General features: G+C 42.8%; 1 protein-coding gene across 1 annotated transcript in view; it reads right to left on the bottom strand.

Annotated features, from left to right (window-relative positions):
• The window catches only part of LOC126091894 (ATPase family AAA domain-containing protein 2-like), a 222,379-nt gene that overhangs the window by 48,792 nt on the left and 156,898 nt on the right, over positions 1-16,689 (bottom strand). Inside the window, exons 19-21 of the mRNA XM_049907190.1 lie at positions 11,023-11,112; positions 7,845-8,026; positions 7,235-7,373 (exon numbers count right to left, since the gene is read on the bottom strand). Coding sequence (XP_049763147.1) covers positions 7,235-7,373; positions 7,845-8,026; positions 11,023-11,112 — 411 coding nt within the window. The remainder of the gene's footprint in view (positions 1-7,234; positions 7,374-7,844; positions 8,027-11,022; positions 11,113-16,689) is intronic.

The raw sequence follows: 16,689 nt of genomic DNA, 5'->3' as shown, positions 1-16,689 counted from the left end.
GGTTGGTTTAAAAGAGGGGGGAAGGGACCAAAGTGTGGGGTGATAGGTCCCTTGTTCCCGGTAAAATAAGTACACAAGGGAGAGAAAAAAAGAAAGGAGATGTGCAGCACAATAACAGGAGAAAGGAAGAACCAGAAGAACGACAGAAGGGCAAGCAACACTGCTATGGATAAAAGAGGAAAAGAAAACCACAGAGAGAAGCAAGAAACAGATAGGAGGGATAAAAACAAGAGAGCAGATGACCGTGGCTCGCCGACCACGAAAATAAAAGGAAAAACCAGCCACTCTGCAACACATAAAACATTCAGCCTACAAGTATTAGAATGGAGGACATGCACTAAAACTTATACAGAATGATAAAACCCACCGTCATGTGTAAAATTAAATTAGCTGATGAGGTGCCGCCAGCTAAAATTAATGCCAACAAGTCCAGTAACTGACGAGTCCGCCGCAGGGCAGCCAAAGGAGGACAGCTCACCAAGATATGGGCCTCACACCACACCGACACTGAGGCTGGCAATCACAGCGCAGGAGGTAGCCGTGTGTCACCCAAGTGTGGCCAATGCGGAGCTGACAGAGAACCACAGAGTCCCTGCAAGACGTCCACGTGGAGGTCTCCCACACATTCGTAGTCTCCTTAATGGCACCAGTTTGTTGTGTGTACTGAGGCTATGTCATTCTGTCTCCCAAAGCCGAAAAAAAGTCAGAACGCAGGCCAGGTTCAGAGATGCCCATCTCCAGAAACAGTTTTTGGATAGCCTGTTTGGCCAGCCCGTTGGCAAGTTTGTTGCCTGGGATGCTGACGTGTCCTGGAGTCCACACAAACACCACTGAATGACGGGACTGGTCCAGGGCATAGATGGATTCCTGGATGGTCGTTACCAAAGGATGGCAGGGGTAGCACTGGTTGATAGCTTGAAGGCTGCTCAAGGAGCCAGTACACAGAAGAAACGACTCTCCAGGGCATGAACGGATGTGCATGGATTGACAGTGAAAACACTAGGGCCTCTGGACATGGAATGCTATTCAATATGTCCTCCATGGACATACGCGAAGCCAACGTGATCATCAGCCATCAAGCCGTCGGTGTAAACCACTTCATGGCCTCAGTACGGGTGAAGCATTGAGAGGCAGTGACAGCAGAGAGCCGCGGGGTTAACCGAGTCCTTAGGGCCATCTGAAAGGTCCAGGCGAAGCCGCAGCCTAGGTGTACACCACGGAGGTGTTCGTGAATGGACGTCAAGTACAGGTGGTAAAGGCAAGGACTCCAGTTCAGAAAGAAGGGATGGGACACGAACTGCAATTGGAAGCCCTGACCTAGGCTACCAATGCGGGATTATGAACCGGCGGGGGTGGGAAAAGAAGACAGTCATTCAGATGCACAGGAGAACTACGAACATGGGCAAGCTAACAGCTGTGCACGCCTAACCTGCAATGGAGGGACTCCGGCCCCCACCAGGGCGCTCGTCACTGGACTCGTCCTACAAGCTCCTGTCACTAGGCAAACACCACAGTGGTGCTCTGGGTCGAGTAAACGCAACACTGAGGGCGCCGCCAAACCATAAACCAAACTCCCATAGTCAAGGCGCAATTGAACAAGGGTTCTGTAGAGCTGCAGCAGCATAGAGCAATCTGTACCCCAGTTGGTGTTGCACAGACAGCAGAGGGCACTGAGGTGCTGCCAGCACTTCCGCTTAAGCTGATGAAGGTGAGGAAGCCAAGTCAATTGGGTGTCGAAAACCAGTCCTAAAAATAAATATGTCTCCACGACAGTGTGTGTATCGTCATTAAGGTAGTTCTGGTTCCGAATGAACGGTATGGCACCAACAGAAGTGCATAACACACAACTTTGTGGCCGAAAACTGGAAACAGTCGGATAGAGCCCACGAGTGCGCCTTGTGGATGGTTCCCTGTAGGTGCCGAACACCAGTAATGGTGGAGCAGTACGAAATGCAGAAGTCTTCTGCATACAGTGGTGAGATGGATTGCCCTACAGCTGTTGCTAGAGTAAAAATAGCGATACGCTCAATACAAAGCCCTGCAGGACCCCATTCTCCTGGATATTGGGGGAACTATGGGAGGCACCAACATGGACACAGAAAGTAAGAAGCGACAGGGAATTTTGGATTAAAATCAGGAGCCGGCATCAGAGACCCCACTCGTATAATTTGGCAAGGATATGATGTCGCCAGGTGGTGTCACATGCTTTCATTAAATCAAAAAAGACAGAAACCAGGTGTTGGCATCTGGAAAACGCTGTTCAGATGGCAGACTGAATGGAGACAAGATTATCATTGGTAGAACGACCCTGGCGGAAGCCGCCCTGACGTGGAGCCAGTAGGCCATGTGACTCCAGGACCCGACCCAACCGCCGAAACACCATATGTTCCAGCAGCTTACAAAGAACGTTGGTGAGGTTGATGGACCGATAGCTATCCACATCAAGCGGGTATTTACCCGGTTTGAGCACTGGAATGACGGTGTTCTGCCGCCATTGCGATGGAAAGACGCCATCACTTCAGAACTGATTGTAGATGACAAGCTCTCACTTGTCAGATGAGAGATGTTTAATCATCTGACTGGGGATCCGATCCGGCCCACAAAATGTGTCAAGGCAATGTACAAGGGCACTGAGGAGATCCCACTCTATAAATGGTTTGTTCTAGGATTCACTGTGGCATGTAATGAACGAGAGACCTTTCCCTTCCAGCTGCCGTTTGAGAGTGCGAAATGCTGGGGGCGTAATTCTCTGACACAGAGGCTCGAGCACAGTGCTCGGCAATCTCGTTAGCGTTGGTAGATAACACGCCATTTATGTTAACACCGGGAACACCTGTTAGGGTCTGGTACCCGAAAACAAGTTTGATCCTTGCCGAGACTTTGGAAGGTGACGTATCTCTCCCAACACTCCTGCTTCCGTCATTTTATAAATTGGCAAACACGGGCATGGAGCTGTTTAAAGGCTATGAGGTGCTCCAGGGAAGGGTGCTGCTTATGCTGCTGTAGAGCTTGCTGATGCTCCTTAATTTCTTCAGTGACTTCCGGCGACCACCAAGGGACTGCCTTTCACTGGGGGCATACTAAAGAGCGAGGGATTGCGATTTCTGCCGCAGAAACGATTGTTGTAGTCACCTGCTCAACCATCACATCGATGTTACTGTATGGGGAGATTCAATGGTGACAGCAAACGTGAAATTTTCCCAGTCCGCCTTGTTTAAAGCCCATCTGCGAAAGCGTCCATGGGCCTGACGCCGGGGTAGTGACAGTAAGGTGGCGAACTGGTCACTACCACACAGGTTGTCATGTGCTCTCTCCAGTGGATAGATGGTAGAAGTCCTGGGCTGCAAATTGATAAATCAATGGCCGAGTACCATATTTACTCGAATCTAAGTCGCACTTTTTTTCCGGTTTTTGTAATCCAAAAAACCGCCTGCGGCTTAAAACCGAGTGCAAAGTATACGGAAATTCTGAAAAATGCTGGTAGGTGCCGCCACAACTAATTTCTGCCATCGAATATATGTAGCACTACACAGGCATGCTTTGCAGGCACAAAGATAAATACTGGCACCAAAACCTCTAAGTCAGTAAAAAAAATTTAAAAAAGTACAATAACGCATTTTCAGCTTAGAATGCCGTAAACACCTATAACAAAGAGAACAGCACTTATCAGATCAAAGAAAAATAAGCAATCGATTCAAACCAGACGAAGCACGTGAAAAAGGAAGGGTACCCGTATAAATACGGACAGAGCGCCTGACGCATAGCAATGGCTACCTGATAAAGCTTAACTGCTAACCTTACGACTCTAACCAAACTACTGTAGCTGTATAGTCATTCATTCGACCTGAATTGTCTCTCATATTACAATGGACCAACTTTGTTTCGATTTGGAGGTGCAGCCTAAAACTTTTCTCTCCCTCAAATTTCGAGTCTTAAATTTCAGGCACGGCTTAGATTCGGGAAATTTTTTTTCCCTTGATTTCGAGTCTCATTTTTCAGGTGCGGCTTAGATTCGAGTAAATACGGTAACTACCATGAGCGACACTGAAATGTGTGGCGGCCCCAGTATTTAAGAGGCAGAGGTCGAACTGAGACAGTAAAAAGTTTCGACATCTCTACCTCGGCTAGTGAGCACGGTGCCACCCCACAATGGGTTATGGGTGTTAAAATCTCCCGAAAGTAGGAAAGGTTTAGTGTGTTGATCAATCAGTGCAGCTAATACATTCAGAGGTACTGCACAATCTGGAAGAAGATATAAATTGCAGACAGTTATTTCCTGCGTCGTCCTCATTTGACTGCCACAGCTTCAAGACAGGTTTGAAGGGACACAGTTTCACTACAGGCTGAATTTAGGACATAAACGCAAAATCCATGTGACACTAGATTATAGTCGCTCCGGTTCCTGTGATAGCCCTAATAGTCTCGGAGGGCTGGAGTCCGCATTGCTGGGAACCAGGTTTCCTAGAGGGCAATGCAGAAAGCAGGTGTTAAGCTTAACAGTTGCCGTAGCTCAGCCAGGCAGTGGGAAAAACTGCCACAATTCCACTGGAGGAATACGTCATCAAGAGACTGGGAGTGCATGGAACATTCACTGAGGAAGGTTACACCTCAGAGTAACCTGTTGCCACCGACTTATTGCCTGAGCAGGCTATATCCAATGTGTCTGACGGTCCGGCGAGATCTAGGTCCTCAGTGGACGCCAGAATTTCTACCTCAGACGCAGAGCTTGTAGGTAGCCGTGGTGTGGGTGCCACTGCAATTCCCTTGGTCTTGGGGATCTTCTTTTCGATTTCTCTCGCTGCTCCTTGGGTTTACCTGGCTGGAAGGACTTCAATGATTCAGTCTCCGGGACTGAGGATGAGTGTGAAGCCATACGACCAGCTGCTTTTGGGCTCTTCAGACACTGGCAGGTGTCATCTTTCGCACTAGCAGAAAACTGGGAAGGGAGAGACTCAAGGGACATTTCCTAGTGAGAGGAGCTGAAGAAGACTTACGCTTCTCTGGCTCAGAAGTGGGGACTAATATCCCTGATGGTTGGGGGGATTTAGCTCCTGAAGTAGGTGGTGCATAATCAAAAGGGAGGGAAGTGCCCCGCATCATCAAGGGTGCAGGTGTAGTCTTCTGGTTCTGAGAGGCGACAGGAATGCGAGGAACTGATGGGGCGACAACAGTTCTCGTAGCGGCGGTGTAAGAGGTGGTCATAGCCACAGGATGTAGGCGCTCAAATTTCCTCTTGGCCTCAGTGTAGGTCAGTCGGTCCAGGGTCTTATATTCCATGATTTTCCTCTCTTTCTGTAAAATCCTGCAGTCTGGTGAGCAAGGTAAATGATACTCTCACCAGTTGACACACATGGGATGAAGGCACATGGAGTATTGGGATGTGATGGATGTCCACAATCTCGACTTGTGACACTGGATGTACAGCAAGAAGACACATGGCCGAACTTCCAGCACTTAAAGCACTGCATTGGGGGAGGAATATATGGCTTGATGTCACAGCAGTAGATCATCACCTTGACCTTCTCGGGCAATGTATCACCCTCGAAGACCAAGATGAAGGCACTGGTGGCAACCTAATTATCCCTTGGACCCCAATGGACACGCCGGACAAAATGAACACCTCACTGCTCTAAATCGGAGCAGCTCGTCGTCAGATTGCAAAAGAAGTTCCCTGTGGAATAATATACCTTGGACCATATTTAAGCTCTTATGGGGCGTGATGGTAACAGAAACATCCCCCAACTTGTCACAAGTGAGTAATGCCCATGACTGGGAAGAGGATGCTGTTTTTAATCAAGACTGACCCAGAGTTCATTTTGGACAAGCCCTCCACCTCCCCAAACTTGTCCTCCAAATGCTCCACAAAAAACTGAGGCTTCATGGACATGAAAGATTCCCCATTAACTCTCGTACATACGAGGTACCGGGGTGAATAAGCTTCACTGCCATCCTTAGCCTGGCGTTCCTCCCATGGTGTGGCCAGGGAGGGGAATGATTTGGGGTCATATTTCTTAACATTGAAGTCAGTCTTTGCTTGCTTAGAGACTGCTGATGACAGACCATCACCAAGAGATGACGTACTACACTTCAGGGCGTGTCATCTGACCCGATGCCACCCACTCCGACCAGGGGCCCTCCCACAGCCTCAGCAAGGGCCACCTGGCAGGATGGCCATTGCTGGGAGTCCCGATGCCACAGGGAGATGGGCATACATGGGGAGCTAACGACACAGGCATCAGCAGAGCGATTCCTGTGTTGTCAGGGGGGCTACAACCAATGGGGTACATGGCAGTCCCCTCACAATGTGGATATGAGATGATAAGAAGTCCACAGTCATCGTCGGCACAGAAAGCAACACCGCATAGTGCTTGGTGGAAAACGCACCTGGGAAGGTGTCCTCACCCAAGAGATGGAGAATGAGAGGGACTGCAATGTGAAACCGAGAAAGTGGGCTAAAGATCTCAATGCACGATGGACACGATGCACCGTGTTAAGTCGCTCTTCCCCAATTGGCTTGCTCTTCCGGAAAATTTAGAAATATGGAAGTCAAATCCGATAGAGGACCATCACATAAAGGCTGAAATGTGTGACCACAGGCAGGAATACCTCGGGCCTATTCTAACCCCTAGACTTGCAGGGGGAGGGGGATGAAAGGGTTAAAGAGGGAAATAGTCTGACTGCAATGTTGCATAGGGTGGGGAGGCAGATGAAAAGCCACTTTCAGTTGAGTGAGACAGTTGTACACTATAGCTCACTAGATAGCATATTTTAGAAAACTGGAATACTGGCCAGTAAGTTGGTTAACACACTCAGATTACACATACGTGGAACAATACCTCAACTGCTTTATTACATTTGGAACGAGCTGAAATATTTACATGTATCCCCAATGCAAGATATAATGAAATATGAATGAGGGGTAGATGTGAGCTGTTGCTGGCTTTCTAGAGCTTATCATTATTATTTTAACCCAAACCCAAACACACACACACACACACACACACACACACACACACACACACAGTGCATCAACAGGTTTTCATAGCTGACACTCAGGATCTAAACAGTCTTTTCCACATATTTCATGTATGAAATTTAAGAAGATTCTTTGCACTCTAGCATTAAACATAAAATAAAGCAATACTCATTAATAATCCAACCGTCTGCCTACACACAAATTCTAAAATCGCAATGTGACAATAACAATGTAAATTACTTTAACAAAATATCTTACCTAAATCATCTTTTGATTTCCTTTTCCCCTCCAAGTGAAGTGGTTCATTTTCTCCATTTATTTTTTTGCCTCCTTCAACCTTAATATTCAATGGACCATTGATTACTCTTTCTTTCGCAATATTATCAGCATCCAGTTTCTACAGCAAAATAAATACATATCTCAACATAACTTATTGCAATCAGATTAAGCAAACAAAATGTTGATAGAAAACAAAAATATCTTGGCAATATGTGATACATTATATGTTACAACATTAACTATTTAATCCTTAAACAAAATTAATGTAAATTGTTGCAATGACATGTCACCACTCTCATTACCAAAAATGTACCTGTCACTTGTTGAGACAGTTAATGACAGCTCAAAAACTACCAACTCAACTTAAACATCTGTCACTTCTACAATTATTGATTGTGTTTCTTCGCATCATTAGAAGTTCTACATGGAAGCTTTCCATTCTCCTACTCTAATCTTGTACAATCCTACTTGACAGGAACTTTGGACACTACAGTATTTCATAGGAACACACAAATGTGGAATTAGTCCCGCTCTTTATTTTCATTTATGCAGCCTCATAATAAATTACTATAAAATGTGATCTACATACCGTGGATGCTGAATTAGAATTATTGTTTCCAGCATTTGGACTCAAAGACAGCACATGACGAACACAATGCTTCTTCTTTTTGCCAGAGCTATGTCTCAGTAGGCCCCTTGACCAAGCAGATCGACGACGCTTTTTTGAAAGGCACGAATCACTGTTGAACTTCCAATGACTCTTGGGGAAACCTATACATGAACTACAAATTATTATAAATTCGCACATATGCAGGTGCACACACACACAAACACACACACACACACACACACACACACACACACACACACACACTTATCCATAGCTGCTTTTATATTGATACCAAAAAGAAGAGAGATGTAAGTCTGCCCCACACTACACGTGTAAACAATGTGTGCACCTTATTCATGTAGTGATGCCTATGAGGAATAGGAAGGAAAGATTATTTTTAACATCTTATTAGTGTTAAGTACATTAAGTAAGAGATCAACTTCAGACTGGACGAGAATGTTGCAGGAAAATGGCAACCACCTCTGGAAGGACAACTTTGGGATTCGCCTGCATTGATTTATAAAAACCGACACATTTCAATTAGGATGTCCAAACAGGGGTTTTAATCTTGCTCCTTATGAATGTGTGTCTGATAACCACATTATTTTGCAAGATAAATGAAACTTTGTGTTTTGTGCTTCACACAATAATGGCATTGTAGGTAGAACCCAAAACATAATTTCTCAGCTGCAAACATTTGTGGTTAGTGGTATTTTTGTCACAGACACCACACTATTTTTTCAAACCCTTCTAACAACTGACTACAAAGCAGCGGCAAATAAAAGTGTTCTGTCTCAAATCCTCCAATCTGGAATGCGTCTCGAGTACTTTTAAATCTTTTTAATGTCGGTTTAAGGTGTGTATAAACAATTGCTCCTTAGATTTCAAAATGCCACAGTGTGTAGAGGAGAAAAGTGCATATAACTGGCAGATGAAACTTACCAGCTCACTAGGGTAGTGTTCTGACGGCACTGATATATGAGCTGCACCAATAACTGCCTAATTTGAAATCATGTTACTGGTTTGAAATTTTGCTCTTGTCGCTGAACCCTACATTCATCCCACACTGATGTATATGGCAACTTGATATATTCTGTTGTGTCAGAGAGCGAGAGAGAGAGAGAGAGAGAGAGAGAGAGAGAGAGAGAGAGAGAGAGAGAGAGAAATTTGACAATTTTCAACATTTAAATAAATAAATACTTTCGCTGTGCCTTAGCAGCTAAAATTCTGATGCCATGTTTCTTTCAGCGTATTCTTCCCATATTAAAATTTTCAGGTCAGGTTCTACATATTGGTTTGGACCACAGGCATGCCAAATATTACAATTTGTCCCTAATTATCACGAGTTCTAGGCCAAAATTAAGGTCTTACTGGACCCCTTGTTAAAATTACAGAATTCACTATCCACGTTATTTTAGTAGTTTGACAAAACAATGTTTTCTGTTGCATCATTTTGTGAACAACACATTCCCCACACAACACCCCTTGCTAACTTCACTACCTTTGGTGTGTAAACTTGTAGTTATGTTCCAATTTGGAATACTGAGGTTCACACATGATGTCACTGCCAAGTCTGAAGCAACTGGGCAGCATTTAAATTTAGACTCTGACATTTTTTGCAGTGTGTGAATTGTCACTGTATACATTACTTGGTTAGCCTGTTTTTTTCCTTCCAATAGTCTGGAAATTCTTTGTGTCATTAGCAGTTCTGAAGATATTTTATCAACGCAAGAATAATGATTAAAGTTCACTTTTTACTTCTCTGAAAACTCCTTTCACTGTACAATGTTTTAACTGTTTTGCCCTTTGAAAATTGGTCATTGATCTTATTTCACACTCCACTAAACTTTTGCTTTACAATAACATCTGCATTTTACATTTTGAAAAAAGCTGACTTTACTAGGGTTAAAGGCACAAATTTTTTACTTTTCGAGTGGTCAAATTAGGCTTACATTCTGCTAAATGTGTGTATTATCTCAAAACAGAAACACATGGGAGTCTCTCTGAAGATCCAAAATGCAATAGAATTGTTACTGGCAGTGCGATTGGCTGCTATCTTTATAAGAGCTAGTGAAATAACTTGTGCAAGAGGAGTCAGTCAAGCCTACCAAGCTCGCATGGAGTGTTAATTGAATAAATTTGTTTGCAAAAAATGCAAGGGTATTTATAGCTGGTACAGAAACTGAATTTACAGTGTGATTTGAGACCTGTTTACCTAGAGATGAAAAATGTAAATAATGGAAGTATCACTTGATAAAGGCCACATGGAAGTTCACATTAGATGCAGCCTTCACTGTTTTTAATATATCCTGTGTACTCTAGTGTATATACAAACACAAGCTACATAAGCATATTAAGAAAAATATTCTATGTTTAAGGAACAGGTAAGTAATATATCTAAAAATAAAGATGATGTGACTTACCAAAAGAAAGCGCTGGCAGGTCGATACACACACAAAAACAAACATACACACAACATTCTAGCTTTCGCAACCAACGGCTGCTTCGTCAGGAAAGAGGGAAGGAGAGGGAAAGACGAACGGATGTGGGTTTTAAGGGAGAGGGTAAGGAGTCATTCCAATCCCGGGAGCAGAAAGACTTACCTTAGGGGGAAAAAAGGACGGGTATACACTCACACACAAACACATATCCATCCACAGATATACAGACACAAGCAGACATTTGTAAAGGCAAAGAGTTTGGGCAGAGATGTTTTTAGATATATTTTTCCCACGTGGAATGTTTCCCTCTATTATATTGAACAGGTAAGTAAATAAGACAAGTTAAGCCAAAAGTAGGGTGGCAAATTACTAACCTCTATCAGATCACATATAAAGGAGAAAAAAATTACTGACAGCAAAATCAGAACTAAAATAGTAGAAATGAGGACAGAAAAATCACAATTTCTCTACATGTGACAAAATAAATAAATAATGGGAATCAGTTTCATTTAGGAGTGTGATAGACCTTTTTTTAAATACTGTAAGAACATTGCCATCATCATCATCTTTCAGGCGAAAAGTTATCCATTATTAATGCTAAATATGAAGCTGCCCCCCTCCCAAATACTTGTACATCTGCTACACAGATTTAACAACCCTATTTACGGTGAATGGTTTAATTACACCTTGTGTTCTTTAGGTCTTCAAATACAAACCTGTTATTTCATTTGAACCATTTCCTCCACTTGTATCGGTAGAAGTCGTTGAGTCTTTAACTGGTGTACTTGCTAATTTTGGGCTATTTTCTGGAAACAGAAAATCCAAGTTAGTTAAATTGAGAACAAGCAAATAACATCGATTATTTAAATTTTTTATAGACATACATAAGAAAGATTTATGTTAGAGCCAACTGCACCCCATCCCCTCCAAATCCTTACAGCTTCTTCCACAGACTACCCTCCTTTTCACTGGCACTGCACAAGATGATGTGATACTGCAAATAAAATTATATACTAAAAAAGTTGTGAGATTCTGCAACAAACACTTGGATAAGCCCTTTTAATCTAAAAAAAAAAAAAAAAAAAAAAAAAAAAAAAAAAAAAAAAAAAAAAAAAAAAAAAAAATCAGCTAAATATATACCATATTTTATGGATTATAAGATGCACTTTTTTCTTTGAAAAATTGCCTCCAATATTCAGGTACGCCTTACCTTGAAATTAATATAAAAATGTCCAGTGTTTGATTTAAAATTCCTGCCAGTCTTAAAAATGACCATATATTCGATGCTGCGGGAAACCTATATCTGGCAACATTGGATTAAATTGGCAGCAGCAGTGTACCAATGTGACAAACATGAGCTTCAGGGACTCACAAGCTTGACAACACTGTCTGCCTCCTGCCCCACCATCACACACCCAGTATACTGTCGAACCTATGGTGTATCACTGCAGTCAAAGATGCCAGTGAACTTGAATTGAAAGTGATTTGAGTTATTGGCAATAGTATAACGTTTTATTAGAAGCTAGTTTCGCAAAGAAAGAAACAGACCAAAACTAGAAGATGATGTATTGAAATGGATTCAAGGACACACTAAAAAAATGGCATTGCAATAAATACAAGAACAATTCAAATACACACTTGTAATCTAGTGCTACAGTGGAACTTAACAGATTTTAACATAAGGGTGGAGTTGGTTGATGCTACGGGTTTACGAAGCGTTATGGACGTAGCATGCGAATCGAAACCAAAATTGTGCAGAATATACCACAAGAGTATGAAAAGAAAATATTATATTACCATCACTTTATTGTTCAACATCAAAAGAAAACCAGTGTGTAACTAAGCCAAAGAGTGAATATGGATGAATCTCCTATGACATTTAATATGCCTAATAACACAACTGTTGCCATAACAGGTGCTAAAACTGTAACTATAAAAACGAGTGGACATGAAGAAATACACTGTACATGACAAGGGTTGGATGGATGAGGCTGGTATGAAATTATGGATTAACAGTGTGTGGGTGAGAAGGAAAGGTACTTTACGGTAGAAGAGTTTCCTTCGAGCTACATCAATTTAGTAGTCATTTGAAAAATTCTGTGAAAGAGAAATTGAGAATGGGAAATACAGAGCTTGCTTTCGTTCCAGGAGGACTTACTTCACAATTTCAACCTCTTGATGTGTCAATAAATATACCATTTAAAGAGTATATGAGAGAGGAATGGAACAAATGAATGAGGGATGAAACCCAACATGAATTCACACAAAGGGAGCTTTAAAAACGACCTACAAACAAACGTGTCAGTGGATAAAAGAGCCATGGTCTAGAGTGAGGAAAGACATTGTTAAATCTTTAAAGAACTGCGGAATAAGTAATGCTCTTGATGGCATTGAAGATCATCTTATATATGAAGCGGACAACGAAGATGACGAAGAGGAGGAGGAGGAGGAACAAGAAGAGAGTTCAGATGATCATTTTCAGGCATCTTGAAGGCCAGTTCGGTTTTATACACCAACTTTTTTAGTATAGCTTTGCAATCTAATAATGAAAACGAAAAAAAGGTTATTTAAAAAAATGCTTAAAAATTAAGGCGCATCTTACAGCTCGTAGCATCTTTTACTCCATAAGATATGGTGTCTTAAAAATCCAACACTTCAGATGTAACAGTCAAACCAAACCTAGTAAAGTCAACTGAACACTATTTCTCTCATAATGATACAATTGTAGTTGGCTATAATGCTCCCACGGAAAGATATCTCATTGTTGACAGTAATCTCCAACCAACTGATCACAGCATTCATTGCAACAATCAAAACACTAGATCATTATCTCCATTGTCTTCCTACAGTTCTGGTTCCACTACCACCAAATTACTTATTTATCACTGTAGATAACATACTCTCCGAACATTCCCACTTTCTGGTCATAGCCTTACTGTTGCAGAATGTAACCCACACTACCCTGCACCACAACCTTCTTCCTACCATGTTCGTGAAACCACATTTTAATTATCAATTTCTTCTCCTTTGAAGATCACACTTAAAAACAAATCTGCATAGCTTCTTTCCTGTACATTATGAAGTAACTTGTTTGAATCATACTGATGAAAAAATTTTTGTTGGCCGATTTGGCTGGTGAGGTCTACAGACACTATGATATGAAATGCATGGGATGAAAGCACGTGATACTACTGATGGTGATCCATTTACCAAATGGGGGACACGGAACTCCTTGACAGTCTTGATGATATCTGAGAGGGGTACAAATCAGCACCAAAAAAATTTTCTGTCAATTTGTCTGTGAAACACATCCAAGAATTGCTCTTAGCCAAGCAACACTAAAATCTTTTGCTTGTTTCAAAAGTTCTATGATGGCACATCAGTAATTAATTCAGGACAGGTGGGGATAGTTCTTTCCCCAAAAATCTCAACATCAACTGCCAAACATACTTCACCCTGCTCCTCTACGCTCAACAAGCTTAGCTTCCTGGACACTGATCTCCGCTTCCTCTCACCCCATAATAAACACATTAATCACTAACAATACCCCAGAATTGCTATGTTACACTTTCAGTGACAGGCACCTGTGGATACTTCACATCTTTATCAGCTGGAGTTATTAAATATATTGATTAACCAGCTAGAGCTTTTACATACATTATTAAGGTAATATGATCTGTATCATTAAAAAATCTCCCATAAGTCCAACCCCTCGTCCAAGTCGTGGGAGATGGGCAACGGCACAAAGTAGGGGACTGCCTATAGGGGCGATGTACAGCGGGGACTTCGTGTGCCCCAGGACCGCTACGGTAGCTGAGAAGGCCCTATGGGAACCCTGAAATGTGACGGCTAACGGGGCTCTGGTGAAGCTGCGATAGGCCTAGCAAGCCAGTAGTGGATAAATCAACTGCTTTTAAAAAGGGAACATGCCTCAGATCACGGAACGGATCTAAAGGAAACCGACCAAGCAATGGAAAAGGATTACGAGATGGTTTACGACTGGGCACCCTAAATGTAAGGACTCTAACTGGGAAGTTAGAAGAAATTGTAGAAATGATGGAAAGGAGGAAATTGGACATCTTGGGACTTGCTGAGACTAGGTGGAGAGGAGTTGGTGAAAAACCACTAAGTAAAGGATGTAAACTGTACTGGATAGGGAATGAGAGGGGAAGAAATGGAGTGGCAATAGTGGTTAGAGAGGGTCTGCAGGAGGAGGTGGAAGGTATCAATGATCGAATGATAAAAGCCAGAGTACGGGTGAAAGGAGAAAGCATTGAAATCATCCAAGCATATGCCCCACAGGTGGGGTGTACAAAAAAGGAGAAGGAGGAATTTGAAGATGACATGCAAAAGCAGCTAAATGGAGGAAATCAGATTATAATAGGGGACCTTAATGCACATGTTGGCACAGACAGGAAAGGATTCGAGGAGATAATGGGACCAGAGGGCTGGGGGAACCGAAATAGAGAAGGAAAATTGTTGCTGGAATTCTGCAAGAGGAATGGGCTGGAAATCGCAAATTCCTGGTACAAGAAGAGAAGTAGTCACAAAATAACTTGGTTCAGTGGGGACTGGTCCCAAACTTCAGTAGTAGACTATATACTAGTGGATAGGCAGATGATGAGCAGTCTCACAGATGTTAAGGTCATTCCATCTGAGGCCTTAGACAGTGACCATCGGCTGTTGGTAGCCACCCTGAGAGAGAAAAAAGATAGGAGGGCAACAGAAATACAGGAGAAAAGGTTGAAGACATGGATGCTGAAAGAGGATGAACGGAGGACCCAGTACCAGACACTGATCAGGAAGAAGCTGCCAAAGGAAGATCAGAGAACAGTGGAAGAAGAATGGGGAGATTTTAAGAGGGCTCTAGTTGAGGCAGCTGAGACTGTGTGCGGAAGAACTAGCACAAAGAGGAGAAGTAGGGAAACCCTATGGTGGAACAACATATGTAAAGAGGCAGTACTTCGAAAGAACAAAGCCTTCAGAGAATGGTTCCAGACCTGAACAGAGGAAGCTAGGGTAAAATATAAGGAAAGCAAGAAAGCGGCACAGACCATAGTAAGGGCGGAGAAGAAGAAGTGGTTGGAAAAATGGACAAGAACGTTAGAAGAGGACAGTGAAGGGAACAAAAAAGTACTTTACACCATGGTAAGAAATAAGAGGAACGACAGAAGCGAGTGCCTGAGGATCATGGATAATAATGGAAAAGTTGTGGAGGAAATGCATGAGCTCAAAAAGATTTGGAAGGAATACTTTGAAGATCTGTTGAATGCCGCCAAGCGGGTAACTAACAGCGATGGAGAGCCTAAGGCAGCAGACGATTATAATAGTGGGGAAATTGATGATCTAACTTGGAATGACGTGGAAGAAGCCATAAAGAGGATGAAAGGGGGCAAGGCACCAGGTTGGGACGAAGTAACAGTGGATATGATACGAGCAGCAGGAGAAGTAGGAACCCAGTGGCTATACAGAGTGCTGAGGGTGGTGTGGAAGGAGAACAGAATTCCTGAGGATTGGAAGAAAGGAATTATAGTCCCGATCTTCAAGAAAGGGGATAAAAGGAGATGTGAGAACTACAGAGGAATCACCCTGCTATGCCACTGTGGAAAAATCTATGAAAAGATCCTGGAGAAGAGAATAAGAAGCAGTATTGAAAGTAGACTGCAAGAGGAGCAGTACGGTTTCAGACCGGGAAGATCAACAACGGACCTCATATTTGCGGTAAGGCAACTGCAGGAGAGGCACTATGAGTACGGGAAGGACTTAATCATGGCCTTTTTGGATACTGAGAAGGTGTATGACAGTATCTGTAGGGACAAGCTCTGGGATTTGCTGAACGCAAAAGGGATAGATGAAGAGATAACACGAAAAGTCAGAAAAATGTATGAGGGAAATGAGAGTTCTGTGAAAGTGGGGAGGGAGCGTACTGCATGGTTCAAGCTGGAAAATGGGCTGCGACAGGGAAGTGCACTTTCGCCTTTATTGTTTATTATTGTTATGGATGAAATCCTACAGCAAGTATCAGATGCAATTGGAGATCATAAAATGAAAGCAGTGCTTTTTGCCGATGACCTGATGTTATGGGGAAATTGCGAGAAGGAGGTGCAAGAGCAGTTAGATGCATGGGAGGCAACGGCAGCACAATATGGAATGCATTTCTCTGCAAATAAAAGTGAAATAATCGTCACAACAAGGAAGAAGAATAGGCCAAATGTGGATATAACTTGTGGAGGGGTAAAACTACAAGTGGTAGAGAACTTCAAGTACCTGGGAAGCGTGATTGAAAGTAAGGGGGGAAACGCAATGGAAATAAATGAAAGGTGCAGAAAAGCAGGGCAGTTCTACAAATGCATTAGGGGGCTTATTTGGAGCAAGGAGGTGCC

Source organism: Schistocerca cancellata, chromosome 7, assembly GCF_023864275.1.
Source record: "Schistocerca cancellata isolate TAMUIC-IGC-003103 chromosome 7, iqSchCanc2.1, whole genome shotgun sequence".
NCBI lineage: Eukaryota > Metazoa > Arthropoda > Insecta > Orthoptera > Acrididae > Schistocerca > Schistocerca cancellata.
This window is presented reverse-complemented; position numbering and strand designations above follow the sequence as displayed.